The sequence below is a fragment of the Periplaneta americana genome, chromosome 6, assembly GCF_040183065.1.
Source record: "Periplaneta americana isolate PAMFEO1 chromosome 6, P.americana_PAMFEO1_priV1, whole genome shotgun sequence".
Lineage (NCBI taxonomy): Eukaryota > Metazoa > Arthropoda > Insecta > Blattodea > Blattidae > Periplaneta > Periplaneta americana.
The window spans coordinates 103,221,560-103,246,760 of NC_091122.1; the positions used below are offsets into that span (position 1 = coordinate 103,221,560).

General features: G+C 34.9%; 1 protein-coding gene and 1 long non-coding RNA gene across 2 annotated transcripts in view; one reads left to right on the top strand and one right to left on the bottom strand.

Annotated features, from left to right (window-relative positions):
- LOC138701590 (uncharacterized) overlaps positions 1 to 19,389 on the bottom strand; it is a 37,519-nt gene extending 18,130 nt beyond the window's left edge. Inside the window, exons 1-2 of the long non-coding RNA XR_011332626.1 lie at positions 15,189 to 19,389; positions 15,001 to 15,097 (exon numbers count right to left, since the gene is read on the bottom strand). This is a non-coding gene — a long non-coding RNA (uncharacterized lncRNA). The remainder of the gene's footprint in view (positions 1 to 15,000; positions 15,098 to 15,188) is intronic.
- Positions 1 to 25,201, top strand: part of LOC138701589 (cytosolic carboxypeptidase 2-like) — a 165,891-nt gene that overhangs the window by 31,018 nt on the left and 109,672 nt on the right. The window contains exon 2 of the mRNA XM_069828630.1: positions 15,303 to 15,421. Within this exon, the coding sequence (XP_069684731.1) occupies positions 15,394 to 15,421 (28 nt within the window). The 5' untranslated portion in view covers positions 15,303 to 15,393. The remainder of the gene's footprint in view (positions 1 to 15,302; positions 15,422 to 25,201) is intronic.

Consider the following 25,201-nt stretch of genomic DNA (forward strand, 5'->3'; position numbering starts at 1 on the left):
ATTAAAAGTGCAAAATTGACTGACATAAGAGCATTGTTCAAGTTCATGGAAGCTGCATTAGACGAAGGTTCACCACATCTCTTACATGACGCTATTGTTAAGGAAATGAGCGATGAAGATAATGCTTAAACAATGGGGAACATCCAAAAACTTACTTTTTTCACTAATCATGTGAATCTGCGTCATGTTATCTCAGTAAACAAACAGTTGTTAAATGCGTTGTTTAACATCTTACATATTTTTCATTTTATTTGTTCTATGATATACAGTATATATATTCTTTTTTACGTAGTGAAGAAATTGGTTGTTCGTAGACACATATTTTTAACTCCTTATGAATATTGAATTTTATAGAAACGACCTTTTCGTAAAACAGTGAAAAATTTTATTAATTGAATATACTTACATCAGTTCAGGTGGTGCAAAACACACCACTTTTTTATCTTTTGTCATATTTGATGACATTATGCAAATTGTTTTCCTACGATTCCAAATCTTGTTTTAATTTTGTTTACCATTACGTAATTTTTAAGGCACAAGCTTACCAATAATAACCATAAAATTTACTTTCTGTGTGTAGTTATTGTTGCCCGCGTACGTAATATTAATTATTCCCAGTCGGGTTGAATTCCCTGGTTGAGGTTTTTTCAGGCTTTTCCCTCAACCGTAAGGCAAATGCCAGAAAATTCGGGCCACAACATCCCTGAATATCATCGGCCTCATTCATCACCGAAATAATATTCATAACAAATCAGCAATACATACACAGTCGCCATATAGTTCACAACAATAGAACCAGTCTCAACAATAGTACACAGGCCTTCGGATTTCACACAGAAGATTAACACGCGATATGACCAGAGATGTTAAAGCGAATATAAATAACAGCGAGAAAAAAAAATACAGTTGTCGTATGTGATACAAATTACTGTTTTAAATTATTGCAAAAAGCAGTTCTTGCATGGAAGATTATTTCGTTAAATATGTGTCCTTTTCATTCAGAATTAGTATGATCGTTTGGCATCTAAATTTTAGTATTTCGTCGTTTGACCTGCCCGTTAATAGAAGATTAGATTAGATTAGATTAAATCTTTATTAGCTGAATAGAATTACAAGCATTCATGGCGTCGTCAGTACACAAGAAAAATGACATAACATACAATATAATACAAAAATAGACTTAATTCTAAATAAATTTAACAGTTTAATATTAAGTGGCATGCAAAAAAAAAAAAAAAAAAAGAGAAAAAAAAAGAAAAAGAAAAAAAAAGAAAAAGAAATATATATATATATATATATATATATATATATATATATATATATATAGGACAAGCTTGATCTTCAGTCTCCACTGTTCTATCTAGTATCTTCTCTTTTTGCAAGTGCAAGTGGTGAAGGATTTTGTTTTTTCACATAATGTACAATATTATTTTAATTTATTATGAGCATTGATGTTAAAAGAGAAGGGAGACGGATGGGACGTTTTTTCAACTTGTTGCAACAATGCGAAACAATACAAATTGTTTTAGATTGTGCCAACATAATTTATGATTTATAATAATCGTAAGCGACTATAATAATAATAATAATAATAATAATAATAATAATAATAATAATAATAATAATAATAATAAATTAAACATTATATTAACTTTAATTAATGGATAATGGAATGTATTATACTGTGTATGAAGTTTCTTCGATTGAGTTTGAATTTTAACTTATTCAGACACTCAACAATGACCTGGGCACAGTAATATTTGGCGCGTTAACTAACGAATGCAGAGTTCAGATCAACGACAGTTTGCTTCTGCTCTCTGAATTTTTATTAGGCGAAATTAATTACATAGGGTGACCGCAAATTTCTTGACATAAAAGAGTAGGCCTATACTACAGTATACGCCTTGGTAAAGGGAAACAGTTGAGTGCGTACAGATCTTTTATTGTATCTCTGCCTCTGTGCAAGTGCAACATCACAGTTTTCGGTTATGTGGAAGGAGACAACAAAAGGTTGTAAAGCTTTTTAATACTCTTAATGCTTACCACTAAAATAAGCCATTTGAAATTTAATGGTCACTAATTTGCAGAGGTGTAATGCATCATCTGTACATGCCAGTTTCGCGTTCGCATTCGTGACTTCTTAGACACTAGACTGCGAAACTGATAGATTGGTCGTATCAGGATGATGATCACGAACTGTCATGGACTCCATGCTCTCTCGACTTTAGGCTTCCCTCCACAGACGCGATATTGAGTTGGGGATAGTATGGAATGATATCTGATAACATTGCGGTAAATGGAAGTCCCCACACTGGCGCAGAATTCCGAAGAGCACGATATTATCGCAATCGGTATATCACCTCGGTACTTCGGTCTACTAGGTGAGTTTGGTAGACTGCGCTGTATCGCTGTGATAATAGTCATGGGTCCATCTTTGGAGGAAGTTTTAGCTTTTGGTGGTCGGTCTTGATGAAGGCGAAAGTGAACTCCAGTATACCCTAAGTATTTTACTTACACTAAATTTGCGAAGTTTTTTCTCGATGGATTCAGAATAACATATTTACAGTTATTCATAATTATGTAAGGATTTTTTAAAATGAAATGTGTCTGTGGTTGCTATTTAATGTTATTTTCGGCAAAATAGAAAAAAAAAACACTCCGTTCCATGGTACAAAGATGTCTAGAGAGGAACTGGGAGAATTTTATACATTGAATCCCCCACTCCTGAAGGATAAAAACGATTTGGGGAGAATTCTCGAGGAATCTCAAATGGGTAGGGAATTTATTAATGACGATTTTGATCTTCCAGAAGACCTACCACTTCCCGGGCAAACAGAAGCTATGCTGCACATTCTTTTTGGAGACGAGGCTTTTGGACTTAAACCATACTTAATAAGGCCATTTCTACACATGTAATCCAAATTACGGAAAGATAAATAAATAAAGCTACAGTTTATGTCATGCACGGAGAATGATCAAAATTTGTTTTTGGTATCCTTTCCATGAAGTGGAGAATTTTTGAGGCCCATAGAACTGAAAGGAGAAAATATAAAACATATTTCGACCCTCCCAAATACTAACATTGTAACTCAATTTTTAATGTTTTTGAGTTATGCTAGTTAATATGATCTTAAATTGTTTCTTTTTCTTCCAGTACTATCATTGTAGCTCTAAACCTTCCCAATCGTATGTAAAATCTTATTGTTACTATCTGTATACACTGATTTACATGATCCTTTTAAAACTTCATTTGCTTCTCATGAAAAATGGAAGAAAGTGAGTTACAATGTTAGTACTTGTGAGGGTCGATTTGGTCCGATAAGTATGATATATCCATATTTGTTTATTTTCGTCAAATTACTTATCTTTTTTTTTTTTTTTATAAACCATCAAGCCATTAAATCATGACATAAAAATGGAATATATTGTAGAACTTACAAGAGACGAACGTTTTCACCATGAAATGGCATCATCAGGTATCATAATAGTGAGTAACACACAATGAACACTTAACAAATCTGGTTAATTTAACATTCTATCCTTAAATATACATTTAGACAAAGATTAATAAAGCAATAATAAAATATTGATAAAATGTAATATGTACTTATGGTTATTAAAAATGTAGGTTACATATGTAACATCAGTAGAATTTGGAGGTAATAATTGAGTCTATATTATAAAATGTAATTACATGGTTACATATAGAAACCAGTAAAAGAATGTTGAGGTAGTAACAGAGTATATATAATTTCTTAGAAGTAGAGTACACAGTGTGTAATGTAATTATCTTGAGAATATTCATGATTGCACACTATGGAAGATAAGGGAAACTTATTTGTTGGATGCCCCTTGTGTGTGTGTGTGTATACGCATGCACGCGCATTCACACACACACACGCGTCATTTTACGTAATCCATTCTATGAAAAAAATTACAAATTTAAAAAAGTCTTTGCAGCATGTTATATGTGCCGTGTTAGTGAAGGTGAAGTTGGTGAACATTAATTTGTCGTATCAACTGAAACTGTGTGATATTTGCCACATAAAAATTAAAAAACCCTAAACATGTAAGTAGTGAGCTGTGATTACTGGGGAGTAATTCACAAAATCTTCCTGAACTCCAGTCCCATGAAAGTTCACAAAGTGGTGAAAGTGGTGATAAAAACTCCTCTGGTACGGTTTCCATAAAAGAAGCTGAGAAAAGGGTCAACATATCCATTTTTAATGACAGCTTCATGTCATTAGGGGAAAATCCCATTAAGAAAAGAAAACTCAGTCAAAAACATTATCCATGTCAGAAATTTGAAAAAATAAAAAGTAAACTTAGAGATAAAGTATTTCATAACATTGAAAGTGACTCTACATCAGTCGAAAAACACGACAAAATTCATGACAGTTCAGATCATATAGCACAAAAATTGATTGACTTATTTCAATAGTACAAAAGTAGTTGTTGTTGTTTTCTAATGCCAGGCGTTTGACAATAAAGTCATTTGACCTCTTGCACTCCAATATTTTTCAAAGATATTATCATGACCAGCCACTGAAGCACAGATTTTGAGGTGTTCCGAATCCATTTCTTGGTTTGAGTTGCACAATGGGCAGTTAGGGGACTGATATATTCCAATTCTGTGCATGTGTTTGGCCAAACAATCATGGCCAGTTGCCAATCTAAATGCAGCTACAGACGATTTTCGTGGTAAATCGGGAATTAACTGTGGATTTTGATGCAGAGAGTTCCATTTTTTCCCTTGGGATTGTATTATAAAATTTTGTTTGTTGAAGTCTAAGTATGTAGATTTAATAAATCTTTTCACAAAGTAATACGTAGATTTAGTAACAGGTCTGTAAGTAGCAGTGCTGCCCTTCTTTGCTAAAGCATCCGTATTCTCGTTTCCCAGGATTCCACAATGGGATGGTATCCATTGGAATACAATTCTTTTATTGAGTGATATTAATTGAGAGAGCATTTTAGTTATTTCTGCTGTTTGAGATGAAGGTGTGTGTTTAGAGACTATTGATAAAATAGCTGCTTTGGAGTCTGACAATATAACTGCATTTTTAAATTTATTGATGTGGCATAGAAGATTCCTGAGACTTTCACTTATTGCAATGATTTCTCCATCAAAACTTGTTGTTCCATACCCAAGAGATCTATAAAGTGAGAAGAGACAGCACGTAACACCTGCACCGGCACCTTGTTCTCTGGAGATCAAGGATCCGTCGGTGTATAAATGAAGCCAGTTTTGTGGAGGGTACCTAATATTAATTGTCTCTAAAGACAATTGTTTCATTATTTCATTGTTTACTTCTGATTTTAGTATTTCTTCTGTTAAATGTAGATTATATTCTATATTTAATAGAGTTAAAGAGTGTGGTTTAATTTGTAGGTTTTCTTTTAAATTCGGGATATTGATTTTCTGTTTTAATTCTTGAACAATGGATATGAAACTTGTTTGAGTTTTCAATCTACAGAGAGGACTGTATGAATGCCAATTGTTTCCTGGTAATCTAATAAGTTTTTCATATTGAATCAGTGCTTTTTCTTCTATTGTCATTTTGATGCTGTTAATATTAGTGAGGAATCTCATAGAATCTATTGGAGTTGTTTTGATTCCACCAGTAATGAGTCTGAGAGCTTGGTTTTGAACATATTCTATTTCGTTTATGAAAGGTGAAGTAATTAAAATTTCTCCGCAGTATGTCAGCACTGGCTGTATAAACATTTTTATGTAGTGTTTAAAGTATTCCTAGAGCATCCCCATTTCTTTCCTGCTAGTCTTTTTAGAAGGGAGTATCTTTTACGAGCTTTTTCAGAAATGTATTTCAAATGGTTGCTCCATGTTAACTTACTATCGAAAATAACTCCAAGATATTTGGATTCATAAGTCCTAGGAAGGTGTTGGCCATTGTATTGGATATTGAATTCTCTTTCTTTTTTACCAAGTGAAAATATTTGGTAGTTCCTTTGAAAAATAAGAAACTACAGGGTGCGGCATTTAACGTTTCTCATTTTAAGTTGGCGATTCTGTTCACATTGTTGGTAAAACATGTTTGCAAACATAGGGATTCGGTGTAGCAAAGCCTTGGATTTAGTTAGCCACATCCCAACACAGGAATTCGGTGTAGCAAAGCCTTTAGTTAACCATGGAACGTTGGCCGGTGCAACAGCGCATTTTCTGTGTTGAACAGTTTGTTTCAACGAAGTCAGTTGTTGCTGTCCAGTGCGAGTTTAGGCGGATTTTTGGTAATAATCAACGTGGAGTTGCACCATCACGAAAGATAATCAGTGTGTGGGTGCGTCAGTGGCGTGAAACGGGATCGGTTCAAAACAAAGCTCGAGTTCTTCAGAAAATGGCGCGGACTCCTGATAATGTCGAACGTGTGAGAACGGCTCTGCAGATCATGAATTTGTCGGACAGAAGTGTGCGAAGAATATTACACAATGATTTACACGTCCATCCATATAAACTCCAGGTCGCACAAAAATTAACAGTAGTAAACAAAGCCCTGCGCGTCCATTGTTGTCAGAGAATGCTGCAAGTGTTTAACACTCACAATGACTTTCACAGCTGCCTGATGAGTGACAAAGCAAATTTCTGTCTCAATGGTTATGTAAACAAGCAGAACTTTCGTTATTGGGCCCCACAAAATCCACGTGAAATCTTTGAACGACCACTACACAGTCCTAAGGTCGTAGTCTGGTGTGCAGTTGCAGCAGAGGGTATCATTGGTCCTTACTTTTTCGAGGACGATAATGGTGCTGCAGTGACTGTGAACTCTGAGCGTTACAACATAATGTTGACAACTTTTTTCCTGCCTGAGTTGAGACGCCGTAACTGGAACATTCAGTGTCTGTGGTTTCAACAGGATGGAGCCACATCCCATACAGCACGTGTTTCAATGAACACACTTCGTGCTGCTTTCCCTGGGCGATTTATCTCCAGATTAGGTGACATTCAGTGGCCCTCTGTTTCCCTTGATCTCACTATACCAGACTTCTTTTTGTGGGGGTATCTTAAGAGTAAGGTCTACGGTCGTATCCTTCATGACATCGAGGACCTTAAAACCGCGATTCGTGAAGAAATTGCCGATGTTACACCTGAAACTTTGCGGCGAGTAATGGCCGGTGTGCAGGGAAGATTGCAACAATGCATTGACGCCAATGGAGGACATCTTAAAGACATTATTTTCAAAACATAAGATGTACTGTAATTCCAAGATTATAATGGTTGTAAACTGATTAATTTCTTGTAATTTACTTGTAAATTAAATAAGTTATGGGGGTTTGAAAATAGGAAACGTTAAATGCCGCACCCTGTATATTTACGTACTTTGCTTCTATTCGAGTCATATGTATCATAAACAAAAGAAAAATTGAGTGCTGACAACACTTTGGCATGGAAATAAGGATGGAAATTTTCTGTGAATGTGGGGTCCAGCAGAGAGATGTGGGCAGACAGGATTACTTCGTTGAGGTGGAATGAGTAGGTGGTGGGGAAGGGCAGCATATCTCATTTCCGTGCATTTCCATACTGATCATAGAAAAGGCGAGTTTTCTTAAGGTCGAATCAGTGATATATTAGTTTAGACTTTTGGTATACCTTGCATATAATTATTCACAATTGTATAGGAGTGTCACGCACCCAAACCTCCTCTCTTCCACACTTTCCTACAGTGTTTTTGGTGGTAATTTTTGTTATTCGCCTTGCTATGGTAACGCTATTATAAATATTTACCATTCATTAGAGTATCCAGATAAAGCGATTTTTATATTCAAAATATTTATGAATTTAAATACTATTAGAGTCACAATCATACCATGGTATGAAAGAAAAATTACACAACCTCGAGCGGGAATCGAACCTGCGACTTCCTGTTCTCTGGTCAGGCGCTCTACCACTGAGCTATCGAGTTCGTCTCACGCCAAAGGCTTGGAATCATCCTTTCATACTGGCGACTCTGTTATAGAGTACTGTCCATAGTGTCTGATCTAGTCAGCACTGCTTATGGGTGTGAAGAAACTTTTTTACAAATGTAATCATCTTACGATATTTGGTGACGTATATACGTCCGTTGATGTGACATATTAATGAATTTAAATACTATTATAGTCACAATATTTGTTGACTTTTATATTCAAAGTATTTGTTGTTGCAAACTAAACCACGTGTTAATCACTATATACATACCAAATGTTTATCACTATATATCTCACAGAAGTCAGTAAAACAAAAGAAAATTGTGCCTTCCTTTTTGTAGCTTTTCTGGAGAAACAGCTATGAGATTTAATAATTAATAGTAATCAAAACTATTGGATATACTGTATATTGGTTTTCACTTAAGGAAAATAAAAGCGTGTTGTGTCATGTTTTACTCAAGTTACAAGCTTAGAGGTAAAGATTGTTTACTACAGTTAGGGCCTATTTTCATTCTATAATATCTTAAGGTATAATAAATAGTTTTGCAAGGTGTAAAGACTGGGAAAACAATTTAATAAAATCGCCCAAATCATACTTGTTCATTTTATAGGCAGTCTTGCAGGTCACATTAAAAAAAAAAACTTCAGAATATTAACATTTCCTTCAGTATATTTACTAGAACTCTTGTTGTACGTACATGACAGTTTTGCTCTATAAGGGTATTCTTTTAAACTTTTCTTCTAGGAATAGCTGAAGTGTTTTAAATTTAGCATACATAAGTTCTGTATTTTAGATTAAGTTACTAGCACGTAAGTCAAATTTTTGACAAAACGCTAGGTTTTTCCACTTCAGGCGAAAACGTAATACAGCGAACGCCAGTAGAGGAAGCTATCCCCACCCACATGAAATGTGCATTCGACACAACACTAGCCTATCACGTACAGTGTGTGGTGAGCTTGTAGGGGAAAAGTGGAAAGGGGTCGTGGGCGGAGCTTAGCGTTCGCCGTATTACGTTTTTACCCCACTTCAGTTTAACTGATTTATGCAAACGAAATTTTGACTCCAACCTTACTTATCGTCACGCCCACTTTATTTGGGCACTTATTTTAATGCTGGATGCATTTTCAATTTTCTTCAAACATGGCGGTGCAATGGCCACTGTACGTGTGTGTGTGTGTGTGTGTGTGTGCGTGCGTGCGTGTGTGCGCGCGCGCGCGCGCGTGCTTTTTTACACTACAGAGTTCAGGTTTGAGAAGCTACTTTCTGAAAAAATAGGCACATTTATCGCATTATTTTTTACTTTATAACTACTGAAATATTTTTGTTTATATTTTTATGTTCAACGTTATGTTTACGTTTCTAAATACAAAATAAATGTATGTTAATAATGAATTTTTTGTTTTATTTTGTAAATCATCTCGTGACCCCCTCAGCTCCCTACACGACCCCACAATGAATCGTGACCCACACTTCGGGAACCACTGGTTTAATTTCATGGCCTACTCTGCACTGTAGAATGAGATGGAATAGATCAGTCATGTAATTATGAGAAAGACAATGGACTGATAGACTGTTTCGTAATAGACTGGGACATTGTTTGGCTGTGAATGGTTCTCATTTTGAGCATCTGTTGTAAAGTTTAGTTAGTAATAGCACAGTCCAGTATATACACTCACGAAGCACAATACATAGGGAATATGCATCCATAGATAATTGCTAACCACTAGGATCTCGAATAATTTCAAGGGAAAAATTGTTCTGAGGCCGGGTGTCGATCCCGGGACCTCTGGTTGAACATACCAGCGCTCTGCCAACTGAGCTACCCGGGAACTCCACCCGACACCATCTCAACTTTTCCCTTTATATCCACACAACTCGCGTGGGCTGACGAAATGCCAGAGACCCATATCGAGTACACACAATCTCTGTGTGACTTGGAATTGTGGTTTTCTGTTAACATACACAGTGACGCATATATTATGCAAATCTAGTCTTTCAGGTAAAGCTCCCTGTAAAGCAGATTTGAATAATTTCAAGGGAAAAATTGCTCCCGGGCCGGGTATCGATCCCGGGACCTCTGGTTGAACGTACCAGCGCTCTGCCAACTGAGCTACCCAGGAACTCCACCCGACACCGTTTCATGATTTTCGTGGTGAAGAGGTCTTTATTTTCTGAAAACTGACAGATTTCGCGGATTTATTTTTCTTACACCTAATTATGATACATGTGGTGAAAAGTGAAATGCTGCTCAAAATGACATTTGAAATGTTTTCAATTTCATTTTTGTTACCAAAAATTGTGCCCCTAATGATTGTGAATAAGAATAATACGTTTTAATGAATTTGTCTACAAATCTTGTTTCCATATAATTTCATTGAACAGATATTTTACCCAGGACAGATTAAATTAATTAACTCCATAATTAGCTCTATAATATAGTACATAAGGTTTAATGGGATAACGAACATTTTTGATAGTTTTGTCGCAACTTCTTTACTTTTGGTTTATTTATGGATATTGTTTGTTGCCTTGAAAGTTGTAGAGAACTTAGCATAAATGTTTTTGTATTATTCTTCCCATGTAGGTATAAAGGTAATATTGGTTCATAGGTACCCTTCTTATGAAGCACACTGTGGTTGACCACGTGGGATTTGTGTTGTTGTGGAATTGATTGCATGCACGAACAGTTTTCTTCTCTCATTAACGAAGTCAACCTGTGTTGGAGGACAGACTGTCTTTGATGGGGTGAGTTGAAGTGAGGGTTTGTGAATGAGTAAAATCAATACATTCGGAATTCTTGCAAGCTGGTGGTACCAGGAGACACCAGCGAGGGATGAAGAGAAAGAATGAAGAGAGGAGAACTTATTACATAAAGTGGCAGGACCCCGACTCAAAGGATCAAATGGTAATGAACTCGAAATAAAGTTTTCATTCAGTCAGAGATGGAATATTCTTAACCTATAGAATTGCAAAGTTTGAGCAAACTGCAAACTCGGTTTTATCCATAATAAATAATATCCATTTATTAAATACAGTTTCTAGTATATAATAATAATAATAATAATAATAATAATAATAATAATAATAATAATAATAATAATATTCATTTATAGTTGTCAGCTCAAGGGCAGATCTTCCACTGCAAACTCAGCTTTCTCCATTATTTCTTATTTTTGCCTTCTTAGTCTCTGCATATGATCCATATATCTTAATTTCATCTGTCTTTTGATATATTCTTCTGCCACGAACTAATAATAATAGATTAGATTAAATTTTTTATTAGCCTAATAATTACAAATTCCAGCAGAATTAATACAAGAGGATGGAAGGGCATTATCTAGCGAAATTTATAAACTTGTACTTGCTATTTGGGAAAAGGAAATTGTACCAGAACATTGGAAGGAGTCCATAATTGTACCTATTTTTAAGAAGGGGGACAAGACTAACTGTAGTAACTGTCGAGGAATATCACTTTTGTTGACGTCATACAAAATTTTGTCTAATATTCTTTTGAGAAGATTAACTCCGTACATAGATGATATTATTGGGGATCATCAGTGTGGTTTTAGGCGTAATAGATCAACTATTGATCAGATTTTTTGTATTCGAAAGATATTGGAGAAAAAATGGGAGTATGAGGGTACAGTACATCAGTTATTAATAGATTTCAAAAATGCATATGACTCGGTTAGGAGAGAAGTATTATATGATATTCTTATTGAATTTTGTATTCACAAGAAACTAGTTCGATTAATTAAAATGTGTCTCAGTGAAATGTACAGCAGAGTCCATATAGGCCAGTTTCTATTTTATGCTTTTCCAATTCACTGCGGGCTAAAGCAAGAAGATGCACCATCACCTTTACTTTTTAACTTCGCTCTAGAATATGCCATTAGGAAAGTTCAGGATAACAGACAGGATTTAGAATTGAACGGGTTACATCAGCTTCTTGTCTATGTGGATGACGTGAATATGTTAGGAGAAAATCCACAAACGATTAGAGAAAATACGGGAATTTTACTTGAAGCAAGTAAAGCGATAGGTTTGGAAGTAAATCCCGAAAAGTCAAAGTATATGATTATGTCTTATAACCAGAATATTGTACGAAATGGAAATATAAAAATTGGAGATTTATCCTTCGAAGAGTGGAAAAATTCAATTATCTTGGAGCAACAGTAACAAACATAAATGACACTCGGGAGGAAATTAAACGCTGAATAAATATGGGAAATGTGTGTTATTATTCGACTGAGAAGCTTTTGTCATCTAGTCTGCTGTCAAAAAATCTGAAAGTTAGAATTTATAAAACAGTTATATTACCGGTTGTTCTGTATGTTTGTGAAACTTGGATTCTTACTTTGAGAGAGGAACAGAGATTAAGGGTGTTTGAGAATAAGGTTCTTAGGAAAATATTTGGGGCTAAGAGGGATGAAGTTACAGGAGAATGGAGAAAGTTACACAACGCAGAACTTCACGCATTGTATTCTTCACCTGACATAATTAGGAACATTAAATCCAGACATTTGAGATGGGCAAGGCATGTAGCACGTATGGGCGAATCCAGAAATGCATGTAGAGTGTTAGTTGGGAGGCCAGAGGGAAAAAGACCTTTGAGGAGGCAGAGACGTAGCTGGGAGGATAATATTAAGATGGATTTGAGGGAGATGGGATATGATGATAGAGAATGGATTAATCTTGCACAGGATAGGGACCGATGGCGGGCTTATGTGAGGGTGACAATGAACCTGCGGGTTCCTTAAAGCCATTTGTAAGTAAGTAAGTAATTACAAATAGACTATTCATGACATCATCAGTTCACAGGAATAATTACTTATAAACACATCCTGCAAAACAAACATATAAATTGCATGCATAAATTTTAGCTTTGAAATGTGGCTTTCTGTTTTCAAGTATTGAAGAGGAGTCAGTACCTCAGTGCGTAATTTGTTTTAAACATTAGCAAACGCAAGCATGAAACCATCAGAACTTGAAAGGCATTTATCAACTAATCATCCAGAGTACATAAGCCAAGCCTCTTGAATTTTTTCAAAATAAAAAACGACATTATCATATAAGAAAATCTACAATAGAAAAGTCCATGTCAGGTCAGCAAAACAAACAAGCTACCATAGCGTCTTACCAGTTATTCTTGTTAATAGCAAAAAGGGGGCAGCTTTACTTGCTGCAGAAATTATATCCAACACTTTCTTTGTTGAAAAGTGCACGAAAAAATAAGGGAGATCCCTTTATCAAACAGTAAAAAAAAAAAAAAAAAAAAAAAAAAAATCTATGAAATATCTGATGCTGTCAAAGAAGCTATGATTGCAGCTTTGAAGGAAATTGAGTAGTTTTCGTTGTAGCTTGATGAAAGCACAGATGTTGCTGGTCAGGCTAATTTATTATCGTTTGTTCGTTTTGAGTTTAATGGGTCTGTAAAAGAAGAAATGTTGTTTTGCAGGCCTTTGCCCACAAGAATGACTGTACAGGATATTTTTGAATGTGTTGATTATTATTATTTTTTTTTTTTAGAAAATAAGATTGGCTGATCAAAATGTGTATGACAACTGATGGTGCTTGTACTATGTGTGGCATTTATTCGGGTTTAGTCGGCAAAGTTAAGACACAGTTGCTCCTTGAGTGCAAATGACTCATTGTAGTCTGCATTGAGAGGCTTTTGCCTAAAGAAAATTCTTGATGCTGCTGTGAAAATTGTCAATTTTATTAAATCACGGCCTAAAAACTCAGGACTGTTTGGTATCCTGTGTGATGAAATGGGCAGTGAACACAACTTCTCCTTCACTGTGAAGTTCGGTGACTGTCGAGGGGTAAATGTTGTCAAGATTATTTGAATTCTGGGACGAACTTAGAATGTTTTATTGGACGATAGTGATGCAAAATCCGAAAACATAAGCTACTTTATAGAATGCGTGAATGACTTGAACTAGTAAAAATGCTTTCGTATTTGGCAGATATTTTCATTGTTCTCAATGTCCTTAACTTGTGACTGCAAGGTGAGGACGTCCACAAGTTCTATGTGCAGGATAAAATAGAAGCAATGGTTAAAAAATTTCAAAGATGAGCCCGTAAAGTGCAGAAAAATTACTTCGATGTATTTCCAATCTTATATGACTTCCTGGAAACCGATGAAATTAAAATTGACAGTGAACTCTCAAGAACTATGAGGAGCACCTTGAAGCATTGGCCTCTAGCCTCAGGTAAGTATATTGTGAAACATATTTAAGTAGTGTTTAATCTTTCTTTAATTAAGTTCTTATGTACTATATTATAACTATGCAAGATGATAACTAGGCGACAATTTTACGTGTTATGACGATTTTTGTGTGTTTCAGGCACTACTTTTCTAAAATTGATGAGGGAACCAATGGATCAGAAATCCCTTTGAAAAAGATAATTTAAAAAAAAAAGTGAAACTGGTATCAGCTGAAGGAGACTCATTAATTGAGCTATCATGTGACTCATCTTTGAAAACTATTTTCAAAGAAGCAAGCTTAATCCCATTCTGGATTAATGCACGAGGAGAATACCCAAAAATATCAAAACTAGCATTGAGATGCTTGATGGGGTTTACTTATTTGTATCAACGTGCCTTTTCAAGTTTGGTGTTTTTGAAAAACAAATACAGAAACAAAGTTTGTGTAGAGAGCGATTTGAGGCTAAAATTAACAAGTTTCAACCCTGATATTGACTCTCTCGTTGGCGCAAAACAATGCCATAAATTGCATTGACTTTCAAGCTTGTATTTAACCTTATTAAACTTGTCTACTTGTGACAGTGTACTTTTGATTTTTTTGTAATGCATTCATTAATAAGTGTATTTTTTTAAGTGCTAAAAGAAAGATTTGTTTTATGATTATTCGACTTTCACATTAGGATTACCTATCACAGTCTTTTCGTGTAGGTCCATATGTTTTAAACGAAAGTTCGCTTTTTTCAAAAATAAATTATACAGAAGGCTGTATACATAGCCTATCAGGTGGGTCGTGAAAAGTTTTCAAACTTTAAGGTGGATCCCATAACAGTGAAGTTTGGGAACTGCTGACTTAGATCATACTTACATTTAGACAAGCTGGCACATTAGATCTCCTTTTCGTTGGACTTCAGTGATATTTAGAAGTTTTCTGTTTTAGACCTACTGTCTGTAAATATACTGACCTGAAAGCGAAGAAGGAATCAGTAGATTAAATACACAACACGATTGTCCAGTAACATATCTCCACAACATCAAATTTAAAAGATTCATTACCTTACGGCCTACACCAGCTGTGCAACAGTTCATTAGTACCATGTCCGATTCTCTGTTAGAGCACAGGGATTTTTTCCTTCAAGAGAACTGTATATTTTATGTTTATTATTTCAGATTTCTTACTACAATATTGAGTATTGTGGCAGTATGATTTGCAGAAATTTGTACCATATGCCACCTGATTGTTCGGTGTCAGCCATTCTCCATGTCCAGACTATCAGGAATACTTGAAGGTAAGGTGGATGGAGAGAACCAATAGTGATGTCTGCTAAAGATATAAATGAGGTTTAAGGTATTAGAGCTTCTTACAGATCTTACATTTTATATCTGCTGGTCAGTGACAATTAAATTTCAAGTGGCTTATCTTAGTTGTGGCCGTCAGCATATTAAAAAGCATTACAACTTTTCTGCCATCTCCTCTCCTCCCCACCGCAAATGAGACGTGACATTGCACAAAGACAGAGGTAATATATAAGATCTGTATCACGTTCCTACCTGCATCTCATTTTAAATTTTTTTTATCGAATATGTTTAGTCACAGGTCAGATTTTTTGCTGTTTATTTATGCTATCATGAGACAATATGAACTTCTTGTGTTATTCTTTTTTTTATACCGCACTACTTACACTCTTGCTTGTTTTTGTTGGGCACAGAAAGAACACGTCCGTTTCAGATAAATAAAATGCATATTTGATGAAAGAAATCAGTGTGCGAAATTTATGGTCGAGAGCAATACAATTTTAGACTGTATGCAATTCGGCTCCCCAATCATCAATAAATTTAATTTCTTTACATGTAGGTGCAGATGGCTCAAACTTCATTAAACCAAACAAACATTCAATTTATATTCATCTGTTGTAATATGCGTCCCTTTCTGTAAAACCATAGGACTGATACAATGTATCTGTTTTATTTCCTTATTATAAATGGCACTTATTCCTGGAGTTAAGTTATGAATTTATCTTATGCTCACACTGTGTGTACTGACTTAAAATCAAGGCCTGAGATAACAATATAACACAAAACAATTGGACTCACCTAATGCAAGAGAGTTGAGTTTTCTACTAGGTCTTGCAGTTGTTCAAGCAAGAATTTCTTTGTGGTGATCGTAATGGATGTTTCCCAATTTACTATGGAATTATGACCGTTTATGTTTCTCATTTACTCTATAATTCTGCCCATAAAATGTAAATATACCTCTATTTGAGGTACTGCCTGATGTGTAGGCTATTATCAGGTAGTACATCTCACTTGATGATATGTGTCAGAGGAAGAACAATTGTTTGTATATATCTGTAGTCTGATTAGTGTAATATGTTACTAGTCAGTGATGTATGCAATGGAGATGGAAAGGATCTGGTCACCCACTCCATTATTTCCTGGCTTAGTTGCCTCATGAGTGATGCCTTATTGATGTTACTTGTGAGGTTCAAACCTGTCTTCGGACCAACAGCAACACGTGTAAATAAGGTCTGCATAAAATGTCCAATTTTTTTTAAGTTCTTCTTGTATGTATGTATGTATGTATGTATGTATGTATGTATGTATGTATGTATTTATTCACACTGCAGTGGGTATATACCCGGTGGCAGTGGTAACTAATTACACTCAATAATGACAATAATAAACTTATTAATTAAAAATACAATTAATAATAATACTAATAATTAATACTAACAATAATTAATAATAATAATAATAATAATAACAACAACAAGAAGAACAGGGAATATACTAAATTAAATGAAACGATCACTTAAAATAACATTTGAAATAAATCTAATTTGTATCTTAAAACTAAGATCGAACTAAAACCCACGAGTATGATATGTTCATATCTGCACAAGTACCTTTCAAATTACACTCATTTCGCTGTCAACTCACTGCACTGGAACTACGACACTTTTCACTGATTCTATCCTGATTTCACTAACACTTCAAAAAAATTTCACTGTTCAAATACTATGCACTGACACTATAAACTATAAAGCTTCACTGACAGGAACATGTTTCACTTACACAGCACACTTCACTGACACGACATACTTCTTCATTGATACAACACACTTCACTGACACAACATAATTCTTCACTGCTACAACACTTCAATAACAACATATAATTTACACCCTTTAAATACTGTGTATAATTACCGTCTATTAGTAAGGTCCTTAAGCCTATTTTTAAATACATTTTTGGTTGTTGGTAAAGCCTTTAGTAAGTCTGCAGGTAAAGCATTCCAGTCCCTGATAGTGCGATTGAGAAAAGAAAACTTTCCAGTGTCCGTCCTCTGCCTTCTTTCCCTCAATTTATATGAGTGGTCGTTCCTTGAAGAGTAATTTGGCGGCTGCAACCTATTTTTTATTTGTCTCCAGGCAGGCTCACCTCTGTATGTTTTGAACAGTGCGCATAATCGAATTCGCGTTCTCCTGTCCGTGAGTGTGTCCCATTTTAATGGTGAATTTTTCCGACAACACTTAAGAGCCCGTTTTTGAATTTTTTCCAGTGTCTTAATATGTTCTAATCTGTAAGGATCCCAACATGCAGCACCATATTCTATTACTGGACGTACTAGTGATTTATATGCAATCTCTTTGGATTTATCAGAACCTTTTCTTAGTACCCTCATCACAAAGTGTAACGCTCTCCATGCTTTTCCCACTGTGTCTGTAATGTGTTCCCCCCAGCCGAGATCGCTGCTAAATGTTATTCCGAGGTATTTACATTTGTTAACTTCCGGAATGGTTTCACCCCCTAACATATACGATGCGACTATTTTATTTCTTTTCCTTGTAAAGCTGATGGCTTTGCTCTTTAGAGAATTTATTTTCATTTTGTTGGCTATTGCCCAATCGTTTATTCTATTGAGGTCATTCTGGAGAAGAGTAGTATCTTCATGACTTTATTTCCCTGTATACCATACAATCATCCGCGAAAAAGCGAACCCTAGACAAGATATTAACTGGCAGATCATTTACAAAAGCCAAGAATAGAAGAGGCCCCAAGACACTCCCCTGCAGGACCCCGGAAGTAATTTCAATTGGGTTCAATAATTCCTCCCCTACCCGTACTCTCTGAGTGCAACAAGTTAAAAATTCCTTGATCCACTGGAGCACTCTGAAGTCAGTCCCCGTTGATTGTAGTTTAACCAACAGTATATCGTGTGGGACTACATCGAATGCGCGTGAAAAGTCAAATAATCACTGCATCTACTTGGCTATTGGAATCTATTCCCTCTTCTAAATCCTGACATACCGTTACTAATTGACTCTCACATGAATAGCCCCCCCAAAATCCATACTGACAGTTATGTAACCAATTTGAGTCATCGCAATGCTGCCTTAGATAAGCTGAAATCTAGTGTTCCATCTGTTTGCAAACCACAGAGGTAAGGCTGACCGGTCTGTAATTTTTTGTATCTGAGCCAGACCCTGACTTATAAATTGGCACCACTATTGCATCTTTCCAATCTCGCAGGACAGTACCATTGTTAATTGATATTTCAAATATATGCACTAGATAGGGAATAATGGCTTCCCCTCCCAATTTTAGTACGTCTCCAGTGATACCATCAGGTCCTACTGATTTATGAGTTTTCAATTTAGAGATCCTTCTCCTTATGTCCCTAGGCTTGATAGAAAACTGACCCATATTTTCCACAGAAGCTAAGTGTGGTACTATTGTCCTCATTCCAAAAACAGTGGCATAATAGGAATTTAATTTTTCTGCTTTTTCGCTGTCCTGTACGATAAATTGATTGCGGTCGTTTTTTAGGGGGAGGCTCAAATAGTTTTCCTTGCGTCGTCTCTTCACATATTTATAAAATTCCCCTCACCCGTTTCGTTCACCTTTGAAAAGTTTATTTAGGTAATTTTCGTGCACTATCATAATAGTCCTGCAGTACATAAACTTGTTACGAAATTGAGAGGGGGGCACGGGGGGGGGAGGAGGAGTGTACGAGACAAAATGTATAGAAAGTGGTTAATATGTTTTCATCAGGAAACTCTAAAAAATATAACATTTCGCGTATTTTTAAAAATAAAACTATGTATTTTATTTTTGTTTTAACTGTAATAAATAACAGTTATTATGCCCCCAAGTTAAATTTGCGTCCTGTGAATACAAGAGACGAGAGCTAGTAGTTCTAATTGCTCTAGTTGTTAGTATACAACCTACTGTTTCGTCTATGAGTGAGGTCATGTTACAAGAGATAATGCAATGAGTGGGTAATATATATATATATATATATATATATATATATATATATATATATATATAATGTGTATAAGAAATATGGTTCATAATAACACTTTCACAGTTTTTATATGGGTACAACATTTTCAGCACCTCCTATACACGTGTATTCACCACTGTCTCACTGTCGCACCTTTTAAGGTGCGTACACACTTAGCGAACGAACAACGAACGAATGATGAAGCAAAACTTCGTTGTTCGTTCGCTGTTTGAAGCGACGTACAAATCATCAGCAAATTGTCAGAAAACATTCACATTCGCTGATTATTCGCTATAAAGGCAGACGAAAATATAATTATAGCAAGTGCAGGCCTGTTTCATAAACACAGTAATAATATTAAGTAATAATATTAAGTAATAGTATTGCAGTCATGAAAACAATTTTATTAACCGACTAAATTCTGTTTCATAAACGTTTTGCACGAGTCATAAAATACGTACAGTAGCCAGATGATTTGAGGTTAAGGCTGACAAACATAACCAAGTTGGTCTGCACTCTACAGCTATTTATATTATTCTCTCTGTTAACAATTGTTGAATGAAATAAGTTTTGAAGTACTATCTTAAACTGAGTAAATCGTAATAGGTGTGAAGGTTTGGGAGACAATTTATTTCAGATAAGATTGTAAATCACTGCAACTCGAAGTTATTGTTTCTGTTATTTGATTCAGTTGATTTACGAGTAAAAGAAACAATATGATAAATCTAAAATATTGTGAACAGATATTTATCATTCCTAATTGTTCACGTCTCTGCTGTTGTAAAGTTTGCAATTCCAAAAACAGTGTATCAGTGACAGAAGCGTGTGTGTGCGCGCGCGCGTGTGTAAAAATTGGACCTCGTTATCTAAAGAAGTACCATATGAAAATGTTAAGCAGTGAAAACTTTTGATGACAATATTGTACCAGCCTTAAGGACAGTGTTTAACGACAGGGTTAGTGGACCCTGCAAAGCGTCTTATGTAAGATATTTCAAGTTCCGTTATAATTCGGAATACTGCGCAAGTACTTAAATAAAAAGGCTTAAAAATTATTGGTGCAAGCGTAAATAAATACACATAAAAATTACTCTTTTACCAAAAATAAATAAGTAATGCAATAACGACATAAGTACTTACGCGGTGAAGTCGTTCCTAGAAAATATAGTGTTTGAGTTTGAAGGTGTGGATGTTGCAGAAGATTAATGTTATGACGAAATTAATAAAAATACTGAAATTGTCTTAATGGGTTTTTATTGCTGATTATGTTGTAAGTAGTATTTTCAAGAAGTTACCTGACTATACAAAATGCAAATACATATGTTCTAATTAGAGATTGTGATGTGGAATTGTGGATACGGTACCTATAAATCTCGTAAGTTAATTTTAGTTTATGCCCTCAATAGGGGTGGTTTAAAGTAGTCCACATATTTTGTAATAGATCTACTTGTTGATATATGTCTGCAAAAGATTTTGGCTCACCAAGATCTTCACAATGTTAATTAGTGAAGAGTATATAGATTCAGGTTGTCACAAGTATACATTGAAAAAACATTTCAATAGGTACAGAAAATATTAATATTACTGTATTTTGTTATGTAGATGTCCCATAGGCATATATTTCTGAACAATTATTATAATTTTAAAAATGACGAGAAAGGAGGGAAAAACGTTAAGTTCAATCATTCAAATAACATAAAATAATGTAAAATATACAGTAATTACTTTCTAACAGTTCTATACTGTAATTGAATTTAATTTAGGTTTCATCCTTTCCAATTGTTCCTCTTTTACAATTAGATAAGATAGTTTTCAATTTCAGCCTGGTCCACCTACATTGGCGTCTATGACAGTTTGTAAGTATTTGTAAGTATGGAGAGGGACTTTGTTAGTCATTCATTTTGTCTCTTATGCTTTTTAAAATGGGGAAAAGACGTGAAAATAACTTGAAGGAACAGAGTTTTTTGCGAAAAGTTCTCGAATTGAAAGGTCAACTATTTCATTATATTCGTAACTTTCTTGCATATGGTTGTAGGATATTCGTTGTCTAAAATTTCTTGGACGTCGGACAAACACTCCCTCTTCATCACTATTTGAGTCAGAATTATCCATTTCAAATGGTTTCATGGTTTTATCTTCAAAATCTAACCCTACATTGGCATTTACTTTTTACAAATTATTAAACTATTACTTAAAATACAGTCATGGAACTAACGTTAATATTATTAATAAATTTAATTATCTTTGCTGCTTTATGAAACGCTTTAGTAATATTATTATTTATTTTAGTAATAATATGAGCGTTTACAGTAATAAATAATATTATTAAATATTACTTTTATGAAACAGAACAGTAATAATATTACTTAATGTTATTACCTTTTTAGTAATATTACTTTTATAAAACAGGCCCCAGGGGAAAGTTTCAGTACACGGATACCTCACTGACAATAATTATCTTAAAATATTAAAAAGAGAGATTTGTCTGTGTTTGTCGTATGCGCATCATGCTTACGAAAAGACACTTTTCAGTGCCAATAATTTATTTTGTGTGCACAAGGTTGGAAATTTGTTTTTTCTGGGCGTGAATTTGTCCAAAAGGAACGACATATGTTTATACGCGAACCAAGTTGACTCGTACACTTCATCACTCCCCATTCCAGAACTTTTTATGGAATTCTGTCTTTCACTCCAGAATGATGTCAGTAGGGATTCAATTTTCTTTTTGACTTCTGCTCCCTACAATAAACAAAAAACATATATCCACTGAAAATAAATAAACAAAAATAATTTTCAAATTTTGCACGTGTTTGACTCGCCTATCTTGCAGCTAAACATCTTTCCAATAGGTTCTTATTTTATTGTGGTAAGTAGGATATTTGGGATTCCATGAAGTTTCCTGCTCCCTATATGCATTAATAAGATTTATAACAGCGTCTTCCATCCACTCCAGTTTCGACATCCTGTTAGTGAAATTGAACTAAGCGCTGCGTTCTGCTACGAACTACAAGCTAGTGGCAAATCCCGTCCACAACGAATACCAACTTCCTTTGATGTACCGACAGGCGACGGATCACTTCCGAAGGCAAACCAAACGATCGGTTTGCCTTTGCTGCGACGTACACACGTACCGATTTCAATCAACGAATGCAATCGTTTGTCTTTCGTTCGTTGTTCGTTCGCTAAGTGTGTACGCACCTTAACTCCCTGGTACGAACAGTAAACATCTCTTTATCAGCATAGTATTTACCGTTGCTTACGAGATTATCCCGTAAGCAATGGTATTTACTCACAGAAGCCAGAGGGAGAGGGAAAGGTGATTCACATTCTTTCAGAACACAGATTTAACTTGGGTGCATAGTAGTGGTAATGATGTGTGACTGTTCAAGAGGTTCTCTTGTGACTATCTTGTGGATTGTATGGAAGCCAGTAACACAGGTGAAAAGTAGAAATGTTGGTTAGTGGTAGGATAATAAAAACAGTCACATTCTACAAAAGAGGCAATATTATCATATTACGTTTATTTTAAAAGTTTTTGAAGGGTAATATTGTTTTTCTATATTATTATGATGGTGATTATAACAACTTATTTGTGTAGAGATCTATTAGTATTCTGTTGATTCTTCTCCCATCAGAAATTCGCAATTTCATGCTTGGTGTGCTATATTAAATTTATGAAATATATCGAGGTTTGTACTTGTATGTTTAGTCTACTGTCTGAAGACAGGTATGAACCTCACAAGTGATACCAACAAGGCACCACTCATGAGGCAACTAGGCTAGGAGATAAAGGGGTAAGATGGTCAGTTCCTTTCCCCCCTCCTTTATATACATTACGATTAGCTACATATCACATTAATCAGACTTCCGATGCATACAAACAATTGTTCTTCCTCCAACACAAGAAAATACACTTTTTGTGAGATTGATGAATATTGTATGTCCTCATGGAGTGAAAGTCTCATCTCAAGTGGTTAGAAATACTGACTGATGAATAGAACAGAAAGAAGAAAATATTTTGCTTTTGTCTTTCAAAGACGGGTTCATACTGGGTTATAGTTTGTCAATGACAAAATTAGGTTCAGTCTTGAATAATGAAGTTCTGTGAGACAATCAGTTAACGACTTGATGGAGAAATATATCCGGAATGAAATTTTTGTAGATATCAGTTATTCTTACAGGACCATTTATTGGATTTTTCTGTAATATTTTTCAGTGATAAAACATTGTTTCATCAAATTAAGTGTTACTGAAGTAAGGAAAATGTGCATGTGTGAAGTCAGTGCCCAAAGGATTATTGGACTATTACTTTTTAAGGAACAGTAAATTCAAAATGATAGTTCACTTTGATAATGACTTCATTTCTTACCAAATTGACTGGAGAAAAAATAGTTATGCATATTTTATCGTCAATAATACTACTGCACACATCGTCATTATTCATTGACTGCAGTTTGTTAAGTTCTTTGCAATGTGAATCGTGGTCTGTAGTTTAAGAGCTCTCCTGATTTGAATTCGTTTGATTTGTATATGTGAGGTAAGTTTAAAGAGAGTGTGCATGAGAGAAATTCTCATACTCTATATTATTTTAAGTTATAAAGGTTGAAATTAGTTATTTCGAACATTTGCTGTAAATAATAGATGCTAGTTCAGTAAAAGACGAAATTTTCGTAGAAATCAGCGACTTAGAGTTGCTGCTCATGGTCATTTAATTGCCAAAAGCTGATATATCCACAATGTGTTTTAAAATACATTATGACAAAAAATTATATGTAGACTAGTCAAGTTCTGGAAAAGACAAATTTTGAAATTTTCAATACGATATTTTATCAAACATTATTTTTAGACATACCAACTTTTGGCAACTAAACGAGAACCATTCAAAACATATCAGGAACGAGAGAAGTAAAAATCGTCAAAAACTGACAACAGCTTTTGAAAAATAACCACAGAATTATTTTCTTAATTTCTGCTATTTATTAATAATTCTTTTCTTCTATTCTGACTTTAAACATTGAACTTCCTATTTTCCCAAAGCTAGTAAGTTTCTCGAGCTGATACATTTTTTCAGAATAAAGTAATTACTCTGAGATTATATTCTTCCCATGCTTTGCATGTCATATTTCCTAGTTACATTGCTTGGAAAACTTTTATTTTAAATTCTCAAACAAAAGGCACTGAAATTACAGGAGGCAATAAATTTAAAAAATTTTTTTTTTTTTAATGTGGAAAAATGTCGTTACCATTCCTACAATACTCTACGTGCATCTTGCTCCCTAGCAGGAGTGTGCCAATGTAACTTGCAACATATCCTTGCTCCTTAGAAGCAGCAGACTGATTAACCCTCAAGATTCCATTACTACTTAGCAGCAGTGGACTGATGCAATCTACAACATACCATTATTGAAAAAATAAATGAAGTTTGAGTATCATCGTATATGTATTATATTCAAGATATTATTAATGGCTTGAGCAATTTATAGGGAAACTCAAATCCTCTGTAGGCATGCAAACAGCCGTAGGCTTATTGTGCAGTCTCCTTATTTGGGATGATTTTTGAAGTTCTTACGACTGCTCTTCAAGCAGATGCCATCTTATAGATTCAGCAATGGCATCCAGTTCTGACGAAGTCTGCTTGAACAGGAACACCTCTTCATCTCCCTGTTAATATGCTGCCTCCTCAAATCGATGGCATCTGTTTGCTGTTCACTTGCTTGCATTCTGCTGCATCCTCTGACTCACCAACGTGTTATCTGTCCGAGGTAGCTACACTTCCCAGTCT